The 21,504-nt window shown below is 39.4% G+C and overlaps 3 protein-coding genes across 11 annotated transcripts; 2 read left to right on the plus strand and 1 right to left on the minus strand.

Moving 5' to 3' along the window:
• On the plus strand, nt 1–941 carry LOC137955986 (photosystem I reaction center subunit N, chloroplastic). The gene is made up of 3 exons (XM_068803253.1): nt 1–391; nt 561–686; nt 762–941. The coding sequence occupies exons 1-3, from the start codon at nt 116–118 to the stop codon at nt 849–851; spliced, it is 492 nt and encodes a 163-aa protein (XP_068659354.1). The 5' UTR covers nt 1–115; the 3' UTR covers nt 852–941.
• A 977-nt stretch (nt 942–1,918) lies between these two features.
• On the plus strand, nt 1,919–12,483 carry LOC137955481 (uncharacterized). 7 transcript variants are annotated; one of them, XM_068802437.1, is made up of 16 exons: nt 1,919–2,142; nt 3,413–3,926; nt 4,378–4,618; nt 5,202–5,479; nt 6,192–6,371; nt 6,573–7,352; nt 7,463–7,557; nt 7,651–7,713; nt 7,807–7,895; nt 8,034–8,081; nt 9,062–9,727; nt 10,073–10,147; nt 10,606–10,676; nt 10,756–10,813; nt 11,167–11,404; nt 11,511–12,483. In XM_068802437.1, the coding sequence occupies exons 2-16, from the start codon at nt 3,508–3,510 to the stop codon at nt 12,167–12,169; spliced, it is 3,960 nt and encodes a 1,319-aa protein (XP_068658538.1). In that variant the 5' UTR covers nt 1,919–2,142; nt 3,413–3,507; the 3' UTR covers nt 12,170–12,483. The 7 variants fall into 7 exon arrangements, with proteins under 7 accessions (XP_068658538.1, XP_068658544.1, XP_068658539.1 ...); XM_068802443.1 differs by having other exon boundaries at nt 4,378–4,612; XM_068802438.1 differs by having other exon boundaries at nt 3,416–3,926.
• A 1,910-nt stretch (nt 12,484–14,393) lies between these two features.
• Nucleotides 14,394–20,235, minus strand: LOC137955358 (transcription factor TGA2.2-like). 3 transcript variants are annotated; one of them, XM_068802266.1, is made up of 12 exons: nt 19,606–20,235; nt 19,052–19,152; nt 18,643–18,719; nt 18,368–18,502; nt 17,574–17,612; nt 17,387–17,446; nt 17,206–17,283; nt 16,992–17,037; nt 16,467–16,738; nt 16,109–16,351; nt 15,115–15,257; nt 14,394–14,972 (listed from the first exon to the last, which is right to left on the minus strand). In XM_068802266.1, the coding sequence occupies exons 1-12, from the start codon at nt 19,731–19,733 to the stop codon at nt 14,885–14,887; spliced, it is 1,410 nt and encodes a 469-aa protein (XP_068658367.1). In that variant the 5' UTR covers nt 19,734–20,235; the 3' UTR covers nt 14,394–14,884. The 3 variants fall into 3 exon arrangements, with proteins under 3 accessions (XP_068658367.1, XP_068658365.1, XP_068658366.1); XM_068802264.1 differs by having other exon boundaries at nt 18,368–18,547; XM_068802265.1 differs by lacking the exon at nt 17,574–17,612 and having other exon boundaries at nt 18,368–18,547.
• Between the last annotated feature and the right edge of the window lie 1,269 nt (nt 20,236–21,504).

Consider the following 21,504-nt stretch of genomic DNA (forward strand, 5'->3'; position numbering starts at 1 on the left):
TCCTCTTTGTTATCTCTCTTTCTTCCTAAATCTCTCAGAATAACCGACCAATTCTAACAACAGAAGAAAGGAGCAAAGAAACGAGACAAGCAGGGGTCAAGGGAAGAGGAAAGAAATGGCGGCTGTAAATTCGAGTGTTTTGGCATGCAAGTACGTCGCGTCAGATGCGAGTTTCAAAGTGGGTGCGGCTCCGTCGATGGTCGGAGCGTCGTCGCTGAAGTTACCGGCGATCAAAGCGCAGAAGGTGGAGATTAAGAGCTCGAAAGCGAACGAAGGGAGGAGGGGAGCGCTTTTGGGGTTGGCGGCGCTTGTTCTCACCACGGCTGCCTCGACTTCCTCTGCCAATGCCGGGGTCTTCGACGAGTATCTTGAGAAGAGCAAAGCTAACAAGGTATGGCTACTGGCTCGTTTCACCCTTTCGTTTCCGGGTAACTCTATTTAAGCCTGTATTTTTACTCACGGAGCTAAAGCTTCTCGGATTTCTTAACGCCCTCCCCCCTCATCGTGTGATCCAGTAAATTGAAAGCAGGTTTCACTAACAGGACGATGCCCTTGTGTAGGAATTGAATGACAAGAAGAGATTAGCGACAAGTGGAGCAAACTTTGCTCGAGCATACACCGTCCAGTTCGGTACCTGCAAGTTCCCCGAGAACTTCACCGGCTGTCAAGATCTTGCCAAGCAAAAGGTACGATTCTCCATCTCTTAATTCCATCTCTCTTTCTCTCCCTCTGAGTTTCTTTCACCGGTCTTGTTGTTGCAGAAAGTGCCTTTCATCTCTGAAGACTTGGAGCTAGAGTGCGAAGGGAAGGATAAATACAAGTGTGGTTCTAATGTTTTCTGGAAATGGTGAATGTAACCATCGCTGCGCTCCATTATTGTACTTAAAAAATTCTCTGGTTTCCTGTGTTCTTGTGAAATGCGATTCTGTGTGTTGAGGACTCGGGCTTTCCTTTGGTTTTTTATGTGATTACAACAGAAGATTGATCCCCTCAATTGATATATCTATTTGGAAAATTGAATAGTGTCTACGTTAAATTTGCAAGTCGGAGAAGCACTCGCCCGTTCGTATTGTCAATCACATAACAACGTCGTGTAGTTAAAAATCAATTCGGGTGAAACATGGCAAACGGATATTTTGACAACCCGAGATCGGACGGCTGAGATAATGTTGGATCAACCCTGTTCCAAAATAACGGTCATATCTAATTGAAGGATTGTAAGTTGTACAGGTAAGTCTCGAATTTAGACTAATAAGACCACCTATAAGAAAATGTCGTTTAAGCATGGTTCAGGCTTTTAATCCACCTCTAACCATCAAAATTTACCCATTCATTTCACTTTTAACCAAGCTCTGCCTCTGATGCTGTTCATGCTTCCAGTAATTGATTTCTAGGTTTCAATTGTGTAAATCAATAAATAATAATAATAATAATAATAATAGAAATAATTCTATGATGTAGTGGTGATGATAGGTTGTGAAATAATATAAATTAGAAACAATTAAATGTTATTATTTTACCAATTTATTTACTTGATTTCCGGTGGTTAATTAGGTAAATGGTTAAATTATCTAAAACCTACAAGATAATTAAACTATAACCATCGCAGGCAGACAAGACTGGAGATTCACAATAGATGGGCTCCCTAGGGTCGAGCAATCTGACTGTACGAACGAGAGAATATTCTGTAGGGATTCGCCCTTACAGCTTTGAGATCCTCTCTTAAGACCGAGAGAGGAAAAAGAGTAAACCCCACATTAATGTTAATTCTAATCTCCCCACTTAACGCCATTTTAGCGACAGGGTTAAAAAAAAAAAAAAAAAAAATCAACTGGGCCCACCTTCTCCCTTCGTTCCTTTCCCAATCTTCATTAAGACATCTCGTGGCCGACCCCGGACAACCCTGCGACTGCTCCGAAAGGGGGACGAAAAATTATATAAAACACACGCCAAATTTCAGTAATTCTCTTTGGCTGAATTTTGATCCGGCCAGATTCTGATCTCGCGATCGCTGTGTGCCGGTACGTTCCGACTCGTCGTCTCCGGGAGCAGTGGGGTTTCCTGGCTGTTTACGAAGTATTTGATCGTTGAAACCCTAGGATTTGTAGAGTACATCCTAGGGTTTGAGACCATTTCAAGCTGGTTAGGATGCTTGTCCGTCATCGATTTCTTACTTATGCTGGAGTGCTCGATTGAATTTGCTTTATGTTATTCTTTTGCATGTCTTGTTGCTTCATTGTGGTTGTGTTTTTTGTTGATTGGAATAAATACAGTGATTTCTGTGGATCGGCCCTTGTAAGTTACTGGTCGGTGCGATTGGTTGAAGTTGCCTTCGCCTTTTCGAGTTTTCGGCGTTGAGCTCTTTTTTTTTTTTTTTTTTTTTTTTCTTTTGTGGTTTTGAGGACTTCGAGTTGTTTTATTGTTGCTGCTCAGTTAGTATGCTTGGTATTTGTTTTGTCTGTGTAAACTCATGGCACTGACTTTGTTTTGAGTATTTCTTCTTTGACAGGTTAGCTTCGTTGAACCTCTGTTTCTCTCCTTTTCTTTTCTCTACGTATTTGCTTTACTGCATTTCTTGAACTTTGGACATGCTGTCTGATCTTCGAATTCGGTGTGATCTTCTATTGGTCACGTTGGGAAAGTTCTTTTCATGAAGTTATTTTTTAGATTTAGTTACTTTGTGGAGCTGATATTCCTATTCTTTATCTTAACTGCATTTCAGTTGTTTACTTTAAGTAGATTCTTAGAAATATGGTGTCTTCTATTCTGCCCTGACTTATGTGCATTCAAGCGGACAAATGGCTATAGGTGGAATGTTTCTCTAGCAGCATTTTCTTTCCACGTTTCTTGCTGCCAATTGAAGTTTTTATATGCTCTAAAGAATTCTTTGTAGTTCTGATTCTCTATGATGAATGTCAAATTGGTGTGATACCAGATACTTCTGTTGCAACAAAAGTTGTTACATATTTGCAAAGCTAATTGGTTACATGGAAGAGTTATTGGTTATATGCTGAAAAATAAAGCCTTTTTTGGCTTTGTTAGCTGAAACAGTTTAACTTCATGTTCGACTTTGATCACTCCCTTGCTAGTGTTTGTGCATTTATCAATTATGAATTAGCCTGAGTTAAACTCTTTAGCTGACTAACGAGTGAGGGAGTTCAGAGACTTGAGTAAACTAAACTAAATCACAAGAGATGTGCATCCATTTTTATCTTTTGCTTTTTAATTTTATCGTACCTTTAACCCCATGATGAGTAAATATTGCTATACTACACATGTATCTTTTATGTATGCCACCTTGTATATTTGCCAATTATATTACTTTTTAATTTTCATGATTTTACATTTCGTTTTTCATTATAATATTTGATGCATGTGTTAAATCATTCATTTGTTTTTGGGTTTCCTATAGCAGGTTAATGTATCTGGGTTTTTCTTGATCCAGTTCGATGGTATGCAGATTGAAAATTGACCATCTGTCTCAGCTGTAATGAGAGATTCAGAGCAATGGCTGGGAGTACAAGATTTGAGTTGGCATCAGGTAGTCCAGAGGGATCTGCTTTCAATGCCACATATGCCAATGGGCAGCGAGCAAACTATGGTGGTGCCACTTTGGATAGGTCTGGAAGCTTCCGTGAGAGCGTTGAGAACCGGATGCTTACTTCTGGGCCTAGCACTTCCAGAGGGGGGCCCACTTCAATGGAGATGCCTCCCCTGACCCAGTTTTTGACATTGGAGATGGTCACTTTGCCTGCTCCAAAGTTTACACACTCAGGAGAGCTACGGCGGATTCTCGGTGCTTCTCTTGGAGTCACGTCTGAAGATCATCCATCTGGCACGGCTCTGTTGAAGCCGTTTTCTCCAGTAGTAACGGAGGAGCTTAAACGCTTCAGAATGAGTCTGCTTGAGACCTCCATCAAGGCCAAGTAATTTGTATTACTTTCTTTTTATCTTACTCTCATTTGTCTTTCCGTGTTACAAATTTTTTCACATAATGTGTCTCCCTAGAATCCATACATATGGCGCACATTACAAACCGAATATAACTGTGGTAAGTGTACAAGCACTGTATGGATCGTTTAGTCTGCAACTGTAACGTGGTTGTTTCCTTGCCTTTGAAAATGAAGCGTGGATGCGAACCGTTCTTGTTGAGCTACAGCTGTTTCTGACTAAGTTCATGCATTTGTCCAGTAGGACAGAGGTCATGGATGGCCTGATAATCCATCATTAACGCCAGAAAACTATTGCTTTGCTGGGAGTCCTATTGTAAAATAATGGCCTGCATTCATAATTTTTCAGATTCGCAAAACATACTTCTTATGGATGCATGAACAGCTTTCTGCCATTAATGCTGAAGATATAACGCCTCTTGACCAGGGAAAGGCTCAAAACGATCAATGACTCAACGGTGAAGTTGGATAAATACCGTCATACACTTTTTTCAAGGAAGCGGCAGAGGAACGAGATTGCAAGTGAAAGATCAGGTGGAGCAAATTTGTTGAAGATGGGTAATCAGATTTCGCAGCCTCCTCCAGACCTTGCGACTCAAAGGTTGGAGGATAGGACCAAGTCTGGTGTTCCAAACAAGCGTGTTCGAACCTCCATGGCGGAAGTACGGGTTTGTATTCAGCATTTTGTCAAAGAAATCTTTAAAATCTTTCTTTGCCCTCTTTCTCTAACTTTGAGAAATAAATCTTTAAGAGCAGTTTTGATATCATGGATATTTGTCTTCACAACTATCTTACCTGTTTCATAGTCGTCTGTGCAGTCACATACTATCATGAAGGAATAGCTTCATTAACATTCTAATTTCTTTTCACTTCCATATTGGTCTTTTAGATGTGTGAAAGATCTCTTATGTGCAGATTTCACAGTTTTTTTAATTTTGCTATCAGTTTTAGCCAGTTATGAATGCTCTTCTTTCTCTGTCTATTTCAGTTTTTTCCTTTCTCTTACTTAAAATGCCATCAGTCTGCTCTTGTTCGTTCTGGAGTATCCTAAGGCAGGAGCTTTTTTTTTCTTTCCTTCTTCTTCTTCTTCCTTTTTTTTTTTTTTTGGGTTTCTGTTGGTCAGAAGTTGAATATTTTGCAGATCTAGACTAGCAGGGATTTCTGTTTATTTTGGTTCTTATCTCAAGTATATGATGTGTACATCATGGTTTAAGTTTTGAGATCTGGATTCTTGTTATGTTTCCATTTCAGTCAGAAGGGCGTAGTACTAACATCTCAAGGCAAGGTGTGCTCATTGACAAGGAAAGGGACACTTCCAGGGCTGGGAATGGGGGTCCTGTACCTGTTGAAGATAAGATCAGGGGATTGCCTGCCGGAGGGGATGGGTGGGATAAAAAAATGAAAAGAAAGCGATCAGTGGGTCTGGTTGTCACCAGAGCCATGGATGGTGATCGTGATTCCAAACGAGGAATGACACAGAGACTTAACAATGAAGCTCGTCCACGATCTACTGAGGGTCATGGATTCAGGTATATCTAATGTATGCAGTTTTAACATTAAATGTCCCAAGAGATTGAAAAAAAAACTTTTTCAAAGAGTATCCTAGAAATGCATTGAAACTTTGAAGTTTCTGTATATGTTGGAAGTATGTTTGACATGAACAGAGGGATCCCTGTTTTCTTATATTTATTTCTGTAGAACTGTAAACTTCATTATAAAAAATTAAAAATTTCTATTGAAAAATAAAATTTCAAAATTTGTTATAAAAAGAGGTTATTTTGAATATTTTTTTGAAATGATATATATATTTTTTTGAAATGATATTTTGAAAATTTTAGAAGTTCAACTATGGGCAAAAGTGGGTAATTTCAGTTAGCTTCCATGTTTTGCTGCATACTGCCACTTACTCTGAAGCTCAAGGGTGTGACTGACATAAATCTCCACCAACCATATTACTTGGAATACCTTGTTAGAAGGCATCCTTTTTCTAACAGCGTTTGCTTTTCTTATGATCTCTATTTCCTCTTTTCTGTCAGTCTTTTTCTACTTCACTTACTTCCAGTTTGCTTATTAGCTTGTCTACTTCAGTTGGATTGTTCTCTACTCTCTTATTGTAAGGTGTATAAATGTGAAAAAAAGGAAAAAGTTCGTCGGCTGCTAAATCACATTTATGTGATTAATTGATCTAAGCTAGTTGTATGTACTAAAACTATTGACATCGCTGGATTACTGTTCTTTCAGGTCGGGGTCTTCCAATGGTATAATTGGAATCAATAAATTGGATGCTACTTCTCATCCCAGCAGTTCAAGCACTCGGGCAACACCAAGAAATGACCTGGACAATGTGTCTCATCTTAGTGAAAGGAGAGATCGAACTGCTGGACTAGATAAAGAGAAAGTTGTGACAAAGGGAAATGCTAAGTATGTAGCACTCACTGATTCCAAAATATGTACTTGTGGATATCCTGATTTTAAATTTTAGTTGTTATTTTCCTAGCTTTTTATGGTTTAGTTAATATTTCCAAACTTGTATGTCAGCTGTATTGTATCTGCAGCTAAACACTTCTTATTTGGGTTGAATAAAAATAGGTGATATTCACTTGTGTGGTTTATGGTACCTAGGATAAATCTTCGGGAGGACGGCCAAGTTGGAAGTCCTAGTCCTGTGATGAAGGGAAAGGCTTCTAGAGCTCTGCGAACTGGGTCAAATGTGCCACCAAACTCATCATCCAACTTTACTCGTACTTCTGGTGCTCTTGAGGGATGGGAACAAGCTCCTTGTCCAAACAAAGTCCAGCCTGTCAGTGGGATGAATAACCGCAAGCGCCCTATGCCTACTGGATCTTCTTCACCACCTGTAGCGCAGTGGGTTGGCCAGCGACCGCAGAAGATTTCTCGAACTAGGCGAACAAATCTAGTGTCTCCTGTCTCAAATAATGATGAATCTCAGATACTACCTGAAGGTTTTTCTACTCCAGATATGGGAGTTAGGTTGGCTCCTAATGAGGTCAGTGGTGGACCTGTACTTGGGAGGGGTATATCTCATAGTGCACAACAGTTTAAATTGAAACTTGAGAATGTTGCATCCCCCGCTGGATTATCTGAAAGTGAGGAATCTGGAGCTGGCGATAGCAAGATCAAGGAAAAAGGGATAGACAATGGAGAGATGGAGGACAAAAATGTGAATGCAGTTCACAAAGTTGGAACCTTTGTATTACCTACAAAGAATAATAAGATTCTTGTGAAAGAAGATATAGGAGATGGTGTTAGAAGACAAGGAAGAAGTGGAAGAGTGTCAGCACAGTCAAGAGTCTGCATGCCTTTAACAAAAGAAAAGGTGGAAAATGCTGCCACCACTAAGCCAATGCGAGGGTCTAGGCCTGGTTCTGATAAGGGTGAAAGGTGCTGCCTCTTGAATGTTTCACTGACTGATGAAATCGAGATCTTGTTATACACATCTTGCATAACTTTTAACAGTCTTTCTTTGTTATTATTTTTTTTTTTCAATTCAGCAAATCAGGTCGTCCACCCACAAAAAAATTGTCTGATAGGAAGGCGTTTCCTCGTCCTGGGCCTGTTGTGAATAGCAGTTTGTCGGAATTCACAGGTATTACTGAGACAACTGATCTGCTAGTGTTAAATAATTTGTGCTGTTGCATACCATAACTTAAGAAGAGTTGTGAGATTCTCTCTTTTGCAGGTGAATCTGATGATGATCATGAAGAACTTCTGACTGCAGCAAGTTTTGCTCGAAGTGCTGGTTGTAAGTTTTTAATTGATCTCGAATTTATAAGTATCATTTTATCTTCTGTAAATATTCATATACTTATTAAGTAGTTCTTTGCTTGTCCTGCAGATCAAGCCTGTTCTAGTACTTTCTGGAAGAAAATGGAGCCAATATTTGCCTTTGTCAGTTCAGAGGATATAGCATACTTAAAGCAGCAAGTAATTTTTGAAAATTTTTTTGATGATAGATCATTCTATGTGTATAATATCAGATTTTTCTTTTCAACATTTAGACATTCAGTTTACTTTCTCACTGCATAAGGATCCTACAAAGATTTATTAATTTCTGAATTTCAGATCAATTTCGTGGAGGAACTTGACAAGAGCTTGTGTCCCATGCCTAGTGTGAGTCCACAATGCTACGGTGGAGTTCTCCTGATTTAATCACTTTATTTTGAATATTTTTGTGTAATTAATTTTTTTTTTGGCTTTTTTTTTGTTGTATAAATTGTTGGTTCTCAACAAGTTGTCAGTATGAGTGCTGGTTTCCTGCTAAATCTTATTATGTTGATTTACTTCAGCTGAGTGATGATGATCATATTCTACTGGTGTATTATCTGTTGTGTTGGATTCAAATCTGGAATTCCTTATCTAAAATGAATTAGCCTATCAGCTTCTGTGGCCAATGTTCCCTAGCAGCAGAACAGTAATTAGAACCCCATAGCCTGACATGGGTCAAGTATTTTGTGGGTGTAGCAGCTGATATTAAAAACTGTGTCACAATCTGATTGTACCTCAGTGATAAGTTTTGGAGATCTATATGGGGCCTGATTTCCTTCAATGTTTTAAGTTGGTTAAATGTGTTTTATGTGCGATTAAGATGAAATTGATCCTCTCTTGGCCTTTGGTGCTGTTTATGGCTCAGTATCTTAATGTCTTTATCAAAAAAAAAAAATCCTTCTTTGAGGTAATCTTTGTGTGTCACTGGATGCTGCTGAATCAAGCATAGTATGTAGATTACCTCTGAATCTGACATAGTTGCTTTGAGCAATTAATCTACTGAACTCAAGATCTTTAACTGTTTATGAAAGAAGCTACTCAGTAGAGAGTCATATGTGACCCTTAAAATCTGCAGGAATGTTATGAAGTTATTACTGTACAAAATTTCCATGCCTTCTCATGCATGATTGTATGTCATGGTGCAACTATGTTCTGTTGTGATGGTCTGACTTGATGCACTATGGAAAGTTTGTACTGGTATGCATACATAGAACGGTCTACAGAACAATTATTGACTTTACTTCCAGGAAACAACCAATCAAAGAGTTTAGCACTGATTACAGCTGTGTTGATGTTGTATTTAATGATTCTCTTTTCTTTTCTAGGGCAATCTTTTCTGTGAAACTTTGCCATCTCAAAGTCCCAAATTTGGAGAAAGGCAAGGAAATCAATCAAATGGGACAGTGCCTCACCATTCCTCCGTGGCAAAAAATTCTTTTATTGAACCAACTAATACTGAATCGAAATTAGAAACTGAGATTTGGTTTGAAAAGATTATTCCTCTATCGCAAAGGCTTCTAGCAGCTTTGATTGTGGATGATGAAACTGAAGACAGTGAGAGAAGAGGTACATCTTATCAGTATGCAAGTGATGATTCTCCTTGGGGTACCATCAGCCATATTGATAATAATGAAACCAAAGATAATGTCAAGATGGAATCTGAAATAGAGTCAGAAGCAGATCTGAAGATTCAGAAGCATTGCTCAATAGACAGCTTTTCTTGTGATGGAAGTACTGCATCCAATAATTTTAGAAGCCCAGTTGTCCGGAGTCATGTGTATGGTGATGAAATGTGGCAGGAGGAAGATGGTTCGGGGCACTCGGAAGTTGCGGTTATGACTCAGCATGGACAGAACAGTATAGAAGAGTCACAGACTTTACAGGCTAATCATTCTGACATTTCTTCTTTGGCATGTAATTACCAGCAGATGTCTTTGGATGACAGGATTTTAGTAGAGCTCCATAGTATTGGCATATTCCCTGAGATAGTGGTAGGCCTTCTAGATGATGCAATAGTTTATTGCTTTTCTGTACTGATCTACTTCTTTATTTTCTTATATTGCTCTTCTTGTTATCTGTTTTCTTCATTGGTTTTCAGTACATATTTTAACTCCCTTGATCTTCTATACATCATTTTGGATTCTTAGTGCATATGCTCTTTCAGAAGTATAGATGGTTCATATCTCCATGGCAATTAGTTTTTATTGTATTTTAGATCTGTGGATATTTTTTTCCTTCCTTCATTCCTTTTCTCTTGTTTTTTTGCCAAAACTTTAGATCTGTATTTAATGTATAGTCATCTGGTTGATTTTTTTTTTTTTTTTATATTTTTCCAGCCTGATCTAGCAGAGGGAGAAGATGAAGAGATAGGAAGAGACATCTCTAGACTTAAGAAGAGTTTGTACATACAGGTTGTCTCCCATTCCTTTATTCTGGCTATCAATGTCTTTTGTTTTGGTAGAAGACATTCCTGTCAGATTTTGTGAGTTTGATGTTTAGCTGGTAATATCCATTCTTTGTTTTCATTTCTGTATGTACTTACTCTTTTCCATGTTCTCACAAATCTTTACCTCTTTTTCCTCAGCAAATTAGTTTCCTGTGTTGGTTTCTAATTGCATTGATGAAATACCTTCGAGTAAAGAATATCAAAAGAAAAAGCTATTTAAAAGACAATGCCAGTATTGAAAAATCTGAGCATTCGACTAGCAGTGTATACTGTTAAATGCAATGCATTAGCCTCCTAGAAATGAATTTGGTGTCAGGTCCACCTGGTTTTCTCTGCATTTAACTACTATTCTGCGCACTCAGCTTTGAGTGGTCCAATTAATTGTTTCTTTCTCTAGAAAATTTAACTCTGTCCATTTGATAGGTCCAGAAGAAGAAGGGACAATTATACAAACTAGAGAAGGCTATTCAAAAAACGAGAGAGACGGAAGAACGGTAGAACTTCTTTCCACATGCTTCGTTGTTTTAATCAGTTATATTGTTGTCTAACATACTAATATATGTAAGCTTTCAGAGAGTTGGAGGAACTTGCTATGAACAAACTTGTTGAGATGGCTTATAAAAGGCATCTGGTAAGAATTTCCTTCTTCATATATTGGCTAGAAAAATACTAACGAGTTGCTTTATATATTAAGTGAAGATTTTGAAGCATAATGTTACGCTACCAAGGGATATATATTATTTCTTAGTACTTAATTATCGATCTGTTTTAAATTCTTAATGCTCAATTTTATCTTTTGTGTGGAGACTGCTTCCTTTTATTTCTAGTTGTTGGTGGATACTTCCATTCATTTCATTAAATGAAGCCTGCAAGACATACATTGTTAATTGTACATTTTATGAACTATGAATTGCTCTGTGAAACAGCCCTTAAGAAAAAAAATGAAGAAGAACTGATTTGCTTTGTGATATCCTCTTCCGACAGGCCTCACGGGGTGGTAATTCAAGTAATAAAAGTGGGGTCAGTAAAGCCTCAAAACAAGCTGCCCTGGCTTTTGCTAAACGAACACTTGCTAGATATAGAAGATTTAGGGAGACCGGTAAAAGCTGCTTCAGTGACCCACCATACAGAGAAGTGATCTTCTCTGCATCATTAAATAGTACAGAGATGGGAAATCAGTATAGTGAAATTCATAATTGCCAACCAGATTCTAGGGGTTCTGGTATGCTTCTTTTATCTTGTCATAATTTTTTTACTTGTACTAGAGGATGTTCCTGTTTAGACAAGCTGTTAACCTTATTTTCGTTGTGGTTTGTTTTTTGGTTCAGCTGCGGGTGCAACAGAGAGGCAGGGATCCGTCAATGATAAACTTGAGAAGGTTCAGTTGGATACATTTCAGGCTGCTGCGCATCATGAACCCATACCCAAAGGTAAAAAACGGGAAGTACTGCTTGATGATGTGGTTAACTTTTCTGCTGCAAGAGCTACATCCTCCATGAGCAACAGTTTATTGGGAGGTGCCAAAGGAAAGAGGAGTGAAAGAGATAGGGATCAGAATAAAGAGTCAACCAGGGGCTCAGTTGCTAAAGCTGGTCGTCCAATAGGTAGTAATTTGAAAGGTGAACGAAAGACTAAAACAAAGCCTAAACAGAAGACCGCTCAGTTATCAGCTTCAGGAAATGGACTTGTTGGCAGGTTTACCGAACCATCGAATCCTGTGTTACCATCTGGGCGAGGTTGCAGTGAGGCAATGACAAATAGTAGTAGCAAGTTAAATGGAGAAACTTTCGATTCTGCTAAGGATACTGAGGACCCTATAGACTTGACCAACTTGCCTCTGCCTGGAATAGATGACCTTGGTGTTGGTGATCTTGGTGGTCAGGGCCAGGATCTGAGTTCTTGGCTGAACTTTGATTCAGATGGGCTGCAAGACAATGATTTGATGGGCCTGGGGATTCCCATGGACGATCTAAATATGATTCTTTAAGGGAGGTTCACTAAGATGATGGAAATTTGGTTCTGTATATTTGGGAATTGAACAGAGATGTGCTAGTAATGCATAATTACGGAGTGGAGGTGCATGTCTGAACAGTTGATGATACAGCTAACCAACCGACCCTTATCTAACTCCTTTGAGTTAGATCTTGTAATTAGTGTTGTTCATTCTTTTGTATACTTCTTTGAGGAAATTTAAAGCAGCATAATTGTCTTCCCTCATTCTGGGAAGCTGGCTCTCCCTTGTACCAAATCACAACATGTATCATGACTATAAGTTCTTGTTGCAAGCTTATTTTTTTCTCAGGTTGGTGCCTAGGAGCCTTCTTTTATCAATCCAACGGATTCCTGTGCTTTCAATTATCATTCAAGCTTATTGTTGCTTCAATCACTTCTGGAGGCCATAATTCCTGATATACCTAGATTTGCCTAAGAGGTTCAAATCATAGCAAGTAGATGGATTGTTTCATCAGCTTGAGTTAAATTGTGCGACAAGATTTGGGTTCTCTTGACTCTGGTGCAGTTTCATCTCACGCTTGGCATGTTGGGGAATGCCATCAACCTCAAAGCTGCTTGTCTTATTGAAGAATATTTGTTGCTATATCAGTAAAGGTAACATTGTCTGAATTTCGTCTGTAGACTCTGTACTGTAGAGTTAGCTTTATCTTATAACAGTGACGGGATGTTCTAGGATTGGAAGGTCTTCTGTCTAGACATAGTCGTTTTATTGGAAAGGCCATATTTTTCTTTGCTTGGATTTGAATGTAAGTTTGAGCAAATTGGTCTAAAGAGGAAGCTTTAGCTAGAAGGCAGCCACCTTCCTTTCATTGTCTGGAAATAATTATGATTACTCCATTTCATTTCCTTAAATGAACTACTTTTCTGCTCTCAATTTCATTTTGTGCGCTGACTGTTCCAGGAGAACATTATTTGCTGGTTCTCTTCGGTGATGGAAAATCTTTGGATGTACAAGTTATGCATGCTTGGGAACTTTGTGCAGTCCACCTCTGGCTTGATGCTGCAATTAAGGCAAAAAAATTCAGTCTTCATCTTTGCCTATTGCTATCTCAGGTAGTTTGTTATTTGTATTATCTCGAGTATGCTTATTTTGTAGTGAATACTTAATGGACTTGCTTTTCCCCCATCAGCAACGTTTACTTTGCTCTAAATCCTTGTGGCATACTATATTGTTCAGTTCTTGTATTATGTCTTCATTTTGGAAATCTTTATTTACGAAACCTTGTAATCGAACATTCTTATTCTAGCTACTGAACTGACTTTATGTTTGTGCTCAGATTATTTGGAGTTAGTGGTAGCAGTCACATCCTTGGCTGTGTGCATTGGCTCTTGTGAGTTCTGTTCTTGCCCTTTCAATCAGTATAGGTCTATGGGTTTCCCTGCTGTATCCAATGGAACCACCCGTGGTACTTACCTTGTTGTTTTGATTTGCAGCAAAAACCACATCGTCGAGCAGCAATTAGAAGCACACTACCGTAGTGGCCAGCAGAATGTCAGAAGTGGAAATTCGTGAGTTGCAGCTTTGACTAATTTCTGTCGCCAGTAACGGATAGACTTCCATAGCATTCATCATTTAGAGGCTCATTTCAGCACATGCTCAAGGATGGTACATTGCTACCGGATGGGGCGATTTTGAGCCCCTAATATGATGATGAAACTTCCAGGCGAGAACATGTAATGGTTTTCAAGGGGTCGATGAGGAGGTTCCGAAGTGTTAGTGGATTAGGGGAGGATCTAAAGTATCTGTTTGGCGATGTAGATTCAGCTAAAACTTCAGTTTCTAGTTAATTTTTGGATACTCGCTCTTGTATGTATTAATTTACCCTTAAGCATCATTTCGTGTTTCAACTCTGTCTAATTGAGAAAAGTATTTAAATAAGTCTTTGCTTAGCCCCAGAATTAGCTGAATCGCCATGAGAAGATTCTCCTGGTTTCATGTGGATGAGAAATCTTTGAAATATTTATTGTCCTTGTGCAACGGCGACCCGTCCTTTCATAGTTTATTTACTGATTCAGAAAACCCCTTCACTGAACCGTCATAGAACTCTGACTACAATTGGTGAGTAGGTGTTTCATTATCTGGCTATGTGCCGTGCAGACTCTTCCATATTGTAAAACTCTATTGGTTTCTCGCATTAGTGTTGTTTGTGGCTTGACAATCTGTTGAGAGGAACTTCAATTGTATCACTTATCAGGCCTTTTACTGTAGGACCCTGCTATGTGGATCTTCTAGAAGACAAAAAGTTCATGGAGAAGAGCTAATGTCACTTCTCTCAAAGAAAACACTCCAAACCTACTTCCTCCCAGCTGGTCTAACAAACCCAATAACTGAGAACATCTCCACCGCACAAAGATAGTGTGACATACACACCAGATTCCTAAATGGAGTAGAATAGGCCTCAGTATTGTCTTCACATGGCGCGGTAGTAAAGGGGATGTGATTGACAGGTGGGTATTTCAGATAATGACTTGCTTGTCTCAAATGAGAAGCAAAAACACAAATCAAAAGGCGCGGCAGACAAAAGAAGATTCTTCCAGGACGAGGGATTTCTTCAAGGTAACCGCTTGAAAAATTTCTTGGTATTCTTCGTCCTTTTCTACATATTATAATTTCCTTTACACCAACTACTCATAAATGATCAGCAACTTTCACCTGGGGGAGGGATTTCATGGCCGCGAATTGGCTCCATCAGAGTGTTGAAAAATGGCTGTGAGCAGGTTGGATCATATGTAAATCTGTGGTTGTTTGGCATGAAGTCTCCTCTGGAATTACGTTCCTGTTGAGCAAATCAATGAAGTAATAGCGTTGCCATTAGAGCAGTTTGATCAATATTCACAATAAATGGAAGATAAAATTCTTCTTTCTGATGTATTTTACTGCAAAAAACACTGGTTCAAGAAACAGGAACGTTTGCTTACTCTCGTGGGCGAGAGGCCCATAAGGAGCTTAGTGCGCGTAATCGGTTGGAATACTCGCCGATGACCAAAAAACACCGAGCAGCTTGCCGGACGGTCAGGGTTTGAATCATCTGGTGGAGGGTCTGTTGCCGTAGATTATCAGCCTGAATAAAACAAAAAGTAGTCAGGTCGTACCAATTTTTTAATCAGAGACTGATTTTACAGATCCCAAAGATAGAGACAATGCGCACATTTGTTCAACGGCCTCACTAAATTCAAAACGGGTCACTTGTTATATTATGATACTAATATGAACACAAAAGCATAAACAAGACTAAATTCCAAGAGTTGAAACTCAGGAACCTCTCCTCCACATATCTGATTTGGACTCTTCCAATCATACATTAGAGAAATGAATTAGTTTATTCAACACCCAAAGGAAGAAGCATTTTAGTTAATAATCCTTGATTTCCTTTGCTTTCTACTGTAGCTCTATTTTAAAGAAAGAGTTTCTCTTTTATTATTCATATCTGGCTCTTGACGTTTGAGGAGGACTGGTAAGAAGTACAAAACAGAAATCAAAATTTTCGGCATCTTGTTGAGGAAAAAGACAACGAGTCGTATATGCTGGGCTTGCTAGGGAAATTGAAATATTCGTCTCTGACTTCATCAAGAGCACACATGTACTTCTAACAAAGTAGCTTCTGCTCCGGAAATCGGATCTCAACCCCCCTTCTTTTATGTATTTGTTTTTTACTCCGGGAGGTGTTGTGGGTTCCATTTGAGGTGGTTGTTTCATGATGGGTTTTTTTTTTTTTTTTTTTTTTGTCTGAATCGTTTCCATCAATCAGATTTGGTATATTTTGTTCACAGGAGAAGGAGAAGTACCCATTAAGAAAAGGTCAAAAGAAGAGATAAACAGGAACTGGCAGTGATGTCTCAACCTTCCTGCAACCTAAGCAATTGGATCTGAAACGTGAAAGTAGAAAGAAGTCATAGGAGAGAGAGAATGAACCTGACGGACGAATCCTTCAAGGTTGGCGAGTTTTCCAAGGGCGAGAACCATTTGACTCGTGTAGTCGTCTCCAACGTGGTTGCCATCGTTCAGAGACCCGTTGGCGACTGTATCAGCAAGAGACTGCTGGAGCTGTTCAAAGCCCTGGGAGAGGGCCTCCTCCGCTTGTTGTGAGGACTGTTGGAGGCCACAGATGCCCATGAACTGTTGCTCCGTTAGCGGGTCCAACTGGGGCATTAGTATCTGATCAACCACCCCACATGCCCATCACCATCGAGAACACGCATCAAACAGTAATCGGGCAAAAGCATAAAACGCCCAGAAAAGAAGAGAGATAAAAAGTTTCCCGGTTTCGAACCTTGATTAGCTCAGAAGGCCGAAAGCCACCCATCCACAAAAAACATCTCTCCGCGGGAGTCGTCCACATGCCGGTGATGAGATGAAAGACGTCGGACTTGGCAGCGACGCCTTTCAGTCGGAAGATCTCGTCGTAGTGAGCTAGGCATCCGTCTACTATTATCCTCAAGTTTCCATCTCCCAAGTGCGCGTGCAAACCATGCCGGAGCTCAGACATATGCCTGTTGTTCTCATCTAACCATCTTGCGTATTCCATATCGAATATCGCTGCGCCTGTAAGCAGTAACAAGATTCACAAAATGAACGACGATGCGTTCTATATTTACTATACGTCGCGGGATATTAAGAATTAACAAGGGTAAAATTGTTCTTTCAAGTATAATCAGCAGCGAATTTAGTATGTTTGGCTACGGACACATGGTTACTTTTCTTTATTGTATCCCTAGTGTGACTTCTGTTCTACAAGAGCATTTCTGTCAGTTTAAGAATCCACGGCCAAGAGGAGTCTTGAAATGTCTGAAATTACCAGAGGTAACATTGCCACCTGAACCACCTCCTCCTAAGAACAAACCCTGAAAGTGAAGAGACATGAAGGCAACCAGTTTGTTTCAGATATGAAAATATATAAAAAGGAAACTCTCAAACTTTCTCTCTGTCCCTCGTTTTCCAAAACTTCTGATTATTTTATCTGAAATATCTACGTGGGAAGAATGGAGACATGGTTTTTGATTGTTTCAAACCTGCGATCTGGCTCTCTGAAGATCTTGCTCCAACTGGGTCAGCTTTATTCTACTCGATTCCAGTTGCTGCACGTAAGCCTGCAAATCAAAAAACCAAAACAACATACAGAAGTGGGATTCCATAAATTTTCGTTTAACTCGAAAGAAAAATTGAATATTATTGATCCAGATTCCAGCCAACCTTTTTTCTCTGTCTGCTCTTCTTTGCTGCTTCTCTGTTCTGAGCTAAACGTCTCAACGTCTGGACAGGAGAGAAATTCAAACACGTACTACGTTGGTTCAGAAACAGTAACTAAGAACTAGAAAAACTAATCACTGGGTACTGCCAGAGGAATGAATTAAAATAAGATTTTTCTCGTTTTCATGACCTTTGCATCTAATATCTTAGAGCCGTCAGCTCCCTTCCTCTGCAACACGAAAGCAATAAAGGAATAAAAAACGAAAATCAGTTTGGTAAATCCATTTATCGTTATTTTTTCTAAAACTTCATGTTAGAAATGAGTTTAGAATTTGTTTCGTTGTCTTTGACGTAGAAAATCGCAGTAAAGCTGAATCTCAATGTAGCCTGAGTTCCCTCCAAACTAATAGCAGATGCCTTGAAGTTCGCATGGATTATAAAGTTAACATAAATTTGAGGTTTTCAGATCGAAGGCGGTGATGCTGAGAAGAGTGTACTGAAAGCAGTCAGCCTTTTCTTGGGTTTGGAGATTTCAGACATGGTTTTGAGAGAGAAGCAATGATTCTGTCTACACAAAAGTTGCTAATAACCAGTGCCCTTTACTTGTGTTTGGGGATTTGGGTTTTAACAGGAGTTTGGCAACAAAAGCGTAGAATCTTCTGAGAGAGATTTTAGCCAGTGAATGATGATGGCTAGAACCTTCACAGGGCAGTAGTCAGTGGTCAGTGGTCAGTGGTCAGTGGTCACTGGTCACTGGTCACACTCCGTTCTCTCTCCATTGGCTACGACTGAAAACTGAGATTATGGGGCTTTCGAAGGGTTTACCAGAGTGAGATTCGATCCCAATCAGGAAATGATGATACTGGCTAATACTAAGACGAGATAACCCCGGAGTGTCAGCATGAGCTTAAGAGGAAGGAAGAATTAATGATGGTGGAAAATCACAAAATTGTGATGCTCAGAAATGAAAAATGCCACTTCCACCTTTTCTTGGGCTTTGGGTTGATGATTTGGTGATCGGGCACTCGCCATCTCTGCTTTTAGTTGCCGGTTCTGCACAGTAGATTGATCTGGCCCCTTTTTACTGATTGGAGATTCTGGTTCCAGCTGGATAGTGTTCTGAGCAGAGCCCGAATCAGTGCTTTCAGCCGACTGAGAATTCCCCTAAAAATAACCAAAACAAAATCTCGAAAACTAAAACCAGGATCATGAAACCCCATGACAAGGAAAGGGTGAAGGGAAGCGGATGCAGTGATTACTCTGGGTGTAGGTTGTTGATATCTCATTGGCCATGAAGGGAAGATTTCAAGCGTAGGTGGTCTGACTGCGAAGAGAGCTGCAAAGAGAAATATTCAAAGATGATCAAAAGCTGGTCAGAAAACCAAATCCCAGAATCGAAAGCATAAAAGTAGCAGAAAAGGATTATGGGGACCCAGATTTTCGAATTTCGAAAAGTCGATCATCCTTCTTTTGTACTGAGAGGAGAAAAGCGAGTTAAACCGGGTGAGCACAGGTTTCCATGTTTGACGCACCACACCATTTAAGTTTTCTGGGAGAGAATGATTACTGTGAAGAAAAAAGAATACTCCCTTGTGTAGACAATTTCAAACCAGTTACAGGTCTCTCTCTCCTAAAACGTCAGCAAGAGGAGAAGGTATAGAATCATACATTTTCTGTTTTCGTCCTGCCTGGTCTCGACTCCTTGTAGAAGTTTGGGAACGAGAGCTTCTTCCAGCTCCCCGAATTCAAAAGCAGATGCTTGCTGATCACTGTTTAACAACCCAAATTGAATACCGGTCAGCAGATTTCTCTGAAAAGACAAAAAGTGATGAAAAAAGAAGAAAGGGAGAGGAGAAGATAACCGATGGAATAGAAAAACACAGAATCCATGGTTGGATTAGCTCGTTATCTCATTAGGTATAATAGATACTTATCCGATAGAAAAGAACAAGAAGAAGAATCGATTAAGAAAGACGAAAAAACGAATAAACTAAACCCAAGCCGGGGGAAGAATTGAAGGAACTGAACGAGTAAAAGCAGAGGCAAACCCATGAAAAACAACCTCGATAAAAATCAAGCGAGACTAGAAAAAACCTTATTCGTCTCAAGGACAAAATCTTTAGAGATTCAATTGAACAGAAGAAGGAGAAAATGAAGAAAAACGGATTAAAGGGACTAATATAAACTATTTGCAATCCACAGAGGGGAGTGAAAAAGTTTACATGAAATTTGTTGCAGGAGGTGGGATTCCATGAAGCACCCCATAAGCAATATGTTGGTTTGAGGCTCCTAAATCTGACAGCCCAGTCTCTCCAACTCTATTACCCGCCATGCAAGAATTTGTCTTCATTTCATCTTCACTTCCACGAAAAAAGTCTTCACATGTGCTCTGTTTTCCTCTGTACCCCTCGAAAACCTCTGCCAAAGTACCCTTCCGGCGAAACGCTTGAAATAATGGAAGAAGCACGGGCAGAAAAAGAAAACAAAACACTAAATCCGTCTGGAATTTTCTTTCTCCCTCTTCAGAAACAAATAGGAAGAAAGAAGAAACTGAACCAGAGGCAACTGAATCAAACTCCACTCTGTCCTATCCTAGCAAGTAGAAGTAGAACAACACAGCCCCCCATGTGAAGCTTTCTGCAAACTTAAACCCAAGAGAGGGAAGCAAGCCGAAACGGATTAAAGAAGGCTCTTTTCAGGCTATTTATACGACTGAAACTATGGTCTTTGTTCTTCAACAGATCACTCTCCTCAACTCTCTCTCTCTCTCTCTTTCTTTCTTTCTCAATCGTCTTGCAGCAGTAACACACAGAACCAACTGTAAATTTCATCCGAGGCACAGAAGATCCTAATCCCACAAACATGTCTCAATTCTCAAAAGGATGTGTGGGGTTGAAAAGAGAAGAAAAACAAAAGAGAGAGAGAGAGAGAGTGGGTCCCTAGCCAGGAAGCCACTAGAATCCCTGACTCCTACTCCACTCCCCAACCGGCTGTACTCTCTGATTGGCCCTTGATTGGGCTCTTTGGGAGATGTAGGCACCCAACAAACCCAGCAATAAATAAGTTATTGACAAGGCTTCTTCCTTGAATAAAAAACGAAGATTGATAGAGTTTTGTCTTTGGGTTCGTTTAAATATGTCACACACACAAGGGAGGAGTTGAGAGTTTACTTTGACAACTCATTGCTTTGATAAAAACATCTTCATTTCTTTTGCTTATTTCCCTTTCAACCAAATCAATACAATAATCAGGCACAAGCAAACCCACTTGAATTCTTAATCCTGGCTCTTGACATGGATTTGTTTGGTATTATCCCTTTTGTTGATGGGTCAACATCCATGCCTTTGTCAATACCTAAAACCATCCCACACCCAGATTCCTTTCCCTAAAACAGAAACTTGGTTAAGGGATGGGGGAGCCCTGGACTGCTCTATATTCATGTACCCCTTTTCAATTTTTGTTTTTCCCTTCAAGAAGAACATACCTAGGCCATTAGTGAACAGAAGGGTATCAACGTTCACTTACCATTTTCATATCATTGATGAACATAATAATTGATCACCATGAATTATATTTCTTCTCTGTTTCATTCAATCTCTCAGGTAGAGTTGAATAGGATTTGTCTCTCCTGTTCAACCCTCTCGCTGTGGTTGGAAGAGAATTAGCCTCACGCTGCTATACATGATTAACTAAGTTGCTATGTCTGGGTCAACTTAAAGATGTTGATTTCTGAATTGCTATTCATTTTTGTGCTTGATTCCTTCATGATTTGGGCCTGAGTGGTTCCCTTTATTGCTTTGACAAGTGAGCCTTGGGCCATATATCTTACTCTGGACTATAAAAAGGTCCATATATTGTATTTCTGCCCCTTAACAGTTTGAAAAAGGGCAGGAATGTGTATCTACTTTTAACTTTTTTTTGAGGTTTGGAAGCGTTAACATCAGCAACATATATTCTGTATCATACTATAAGATTAATGAGAGAAATTTCAAGAGTATCTTCATTTAGGAGAATGCATAGAACGTTTATCATCTAAAACATATTAGGGTTTTATTATTTGTGATCATATCACATTGTCTTTTCATACCTTTTGACATGATATAGAAATATAGATAGCTTCA

Source organism: Aristolochia californica, unplaced genomic scaffold (genome assembly GCF_029961685.1).
Source record: "Aristolochia californica isolate CCGP_79_NKW_82.1479 unplaced genomic scaffold, dmAriCali1.0.hap1 SCAF_2, whole genome shotgun sequence".
NCBI lineage: Eukaryota > Viridiplantae > Streptophyta > Magnoliopsida > Piperales > Aristolochiaceae > Aristolochia > Aristolochia californica.

Excerpts from the sequence above, each read along its gene's own strand:
- LOC137955986 (XM_068803253.1), top strand. The coding sequence starts at position 116 with ATGGCGGCTGTAAATTCGAGTGTTTTGGCATGCAAGTACGTCGCGTCA. Across the intron at positions 392-560 it reads AGAAGAGCAAAGCTAACAAG|GAATTGAATGACAAGAAGAG; the intron begins GTATGGCTACTG and ends GCCCTTGTGTAG. Across the intron at positions 687-761 it reads AAGATCTTGCCAAGCAAAAG|AAAGTGCCTTTCATCTCTGA; the intron begins GTACGATTCTCC and ends TTGTTGTTGCAG.
- LOC137955481 (XM_068802437.1), top strand. The coding sequence starts at position 3,508 with ATGGCTGGGAGTACAAGATTTGAGTTGGCATCAGGTAGTCCAGAGGGA. Across the intron at positions 10,148-10,605 it reads AGAAGAGTTTGTACATACAG|GTCCAGAAGAAGAAGGGACA; the intron begins GTTGTCTCCCAT and ends TCCATTTGATAG. Across the intron at positions 11,405-11,510 it reads ACCAGATTCTAGGGGTTCTG|CTGCGGGTGCAACAGAGAGG; the intron begins GTATGCTTCTTT and ends TTTTTGGTTCAG.
- LOC137955358 (XM_068802264.1), bottom strand. The coding sequence starts at position 19,733 with ATGAAGACAAATTCTTGCATGGCGGGTAATAGAGTTGGAGAGACTGGG. Across the intron at positions 18,720-19,051 it reads GCAGGACGAAAACAGAAAAT|CTCTCTTCGCAGTCAGACCA; the intron begins GTATGATTCTAT and ends TTCTCTTTGCAG. Across the intron at positions 16,739-16,991 it reads AGGTGGCAATGTTACCTCTG|GCGCAGCGATATTCGATATG; the intron begins GTAATTTCAGAC and ends TACTGCTTACAG.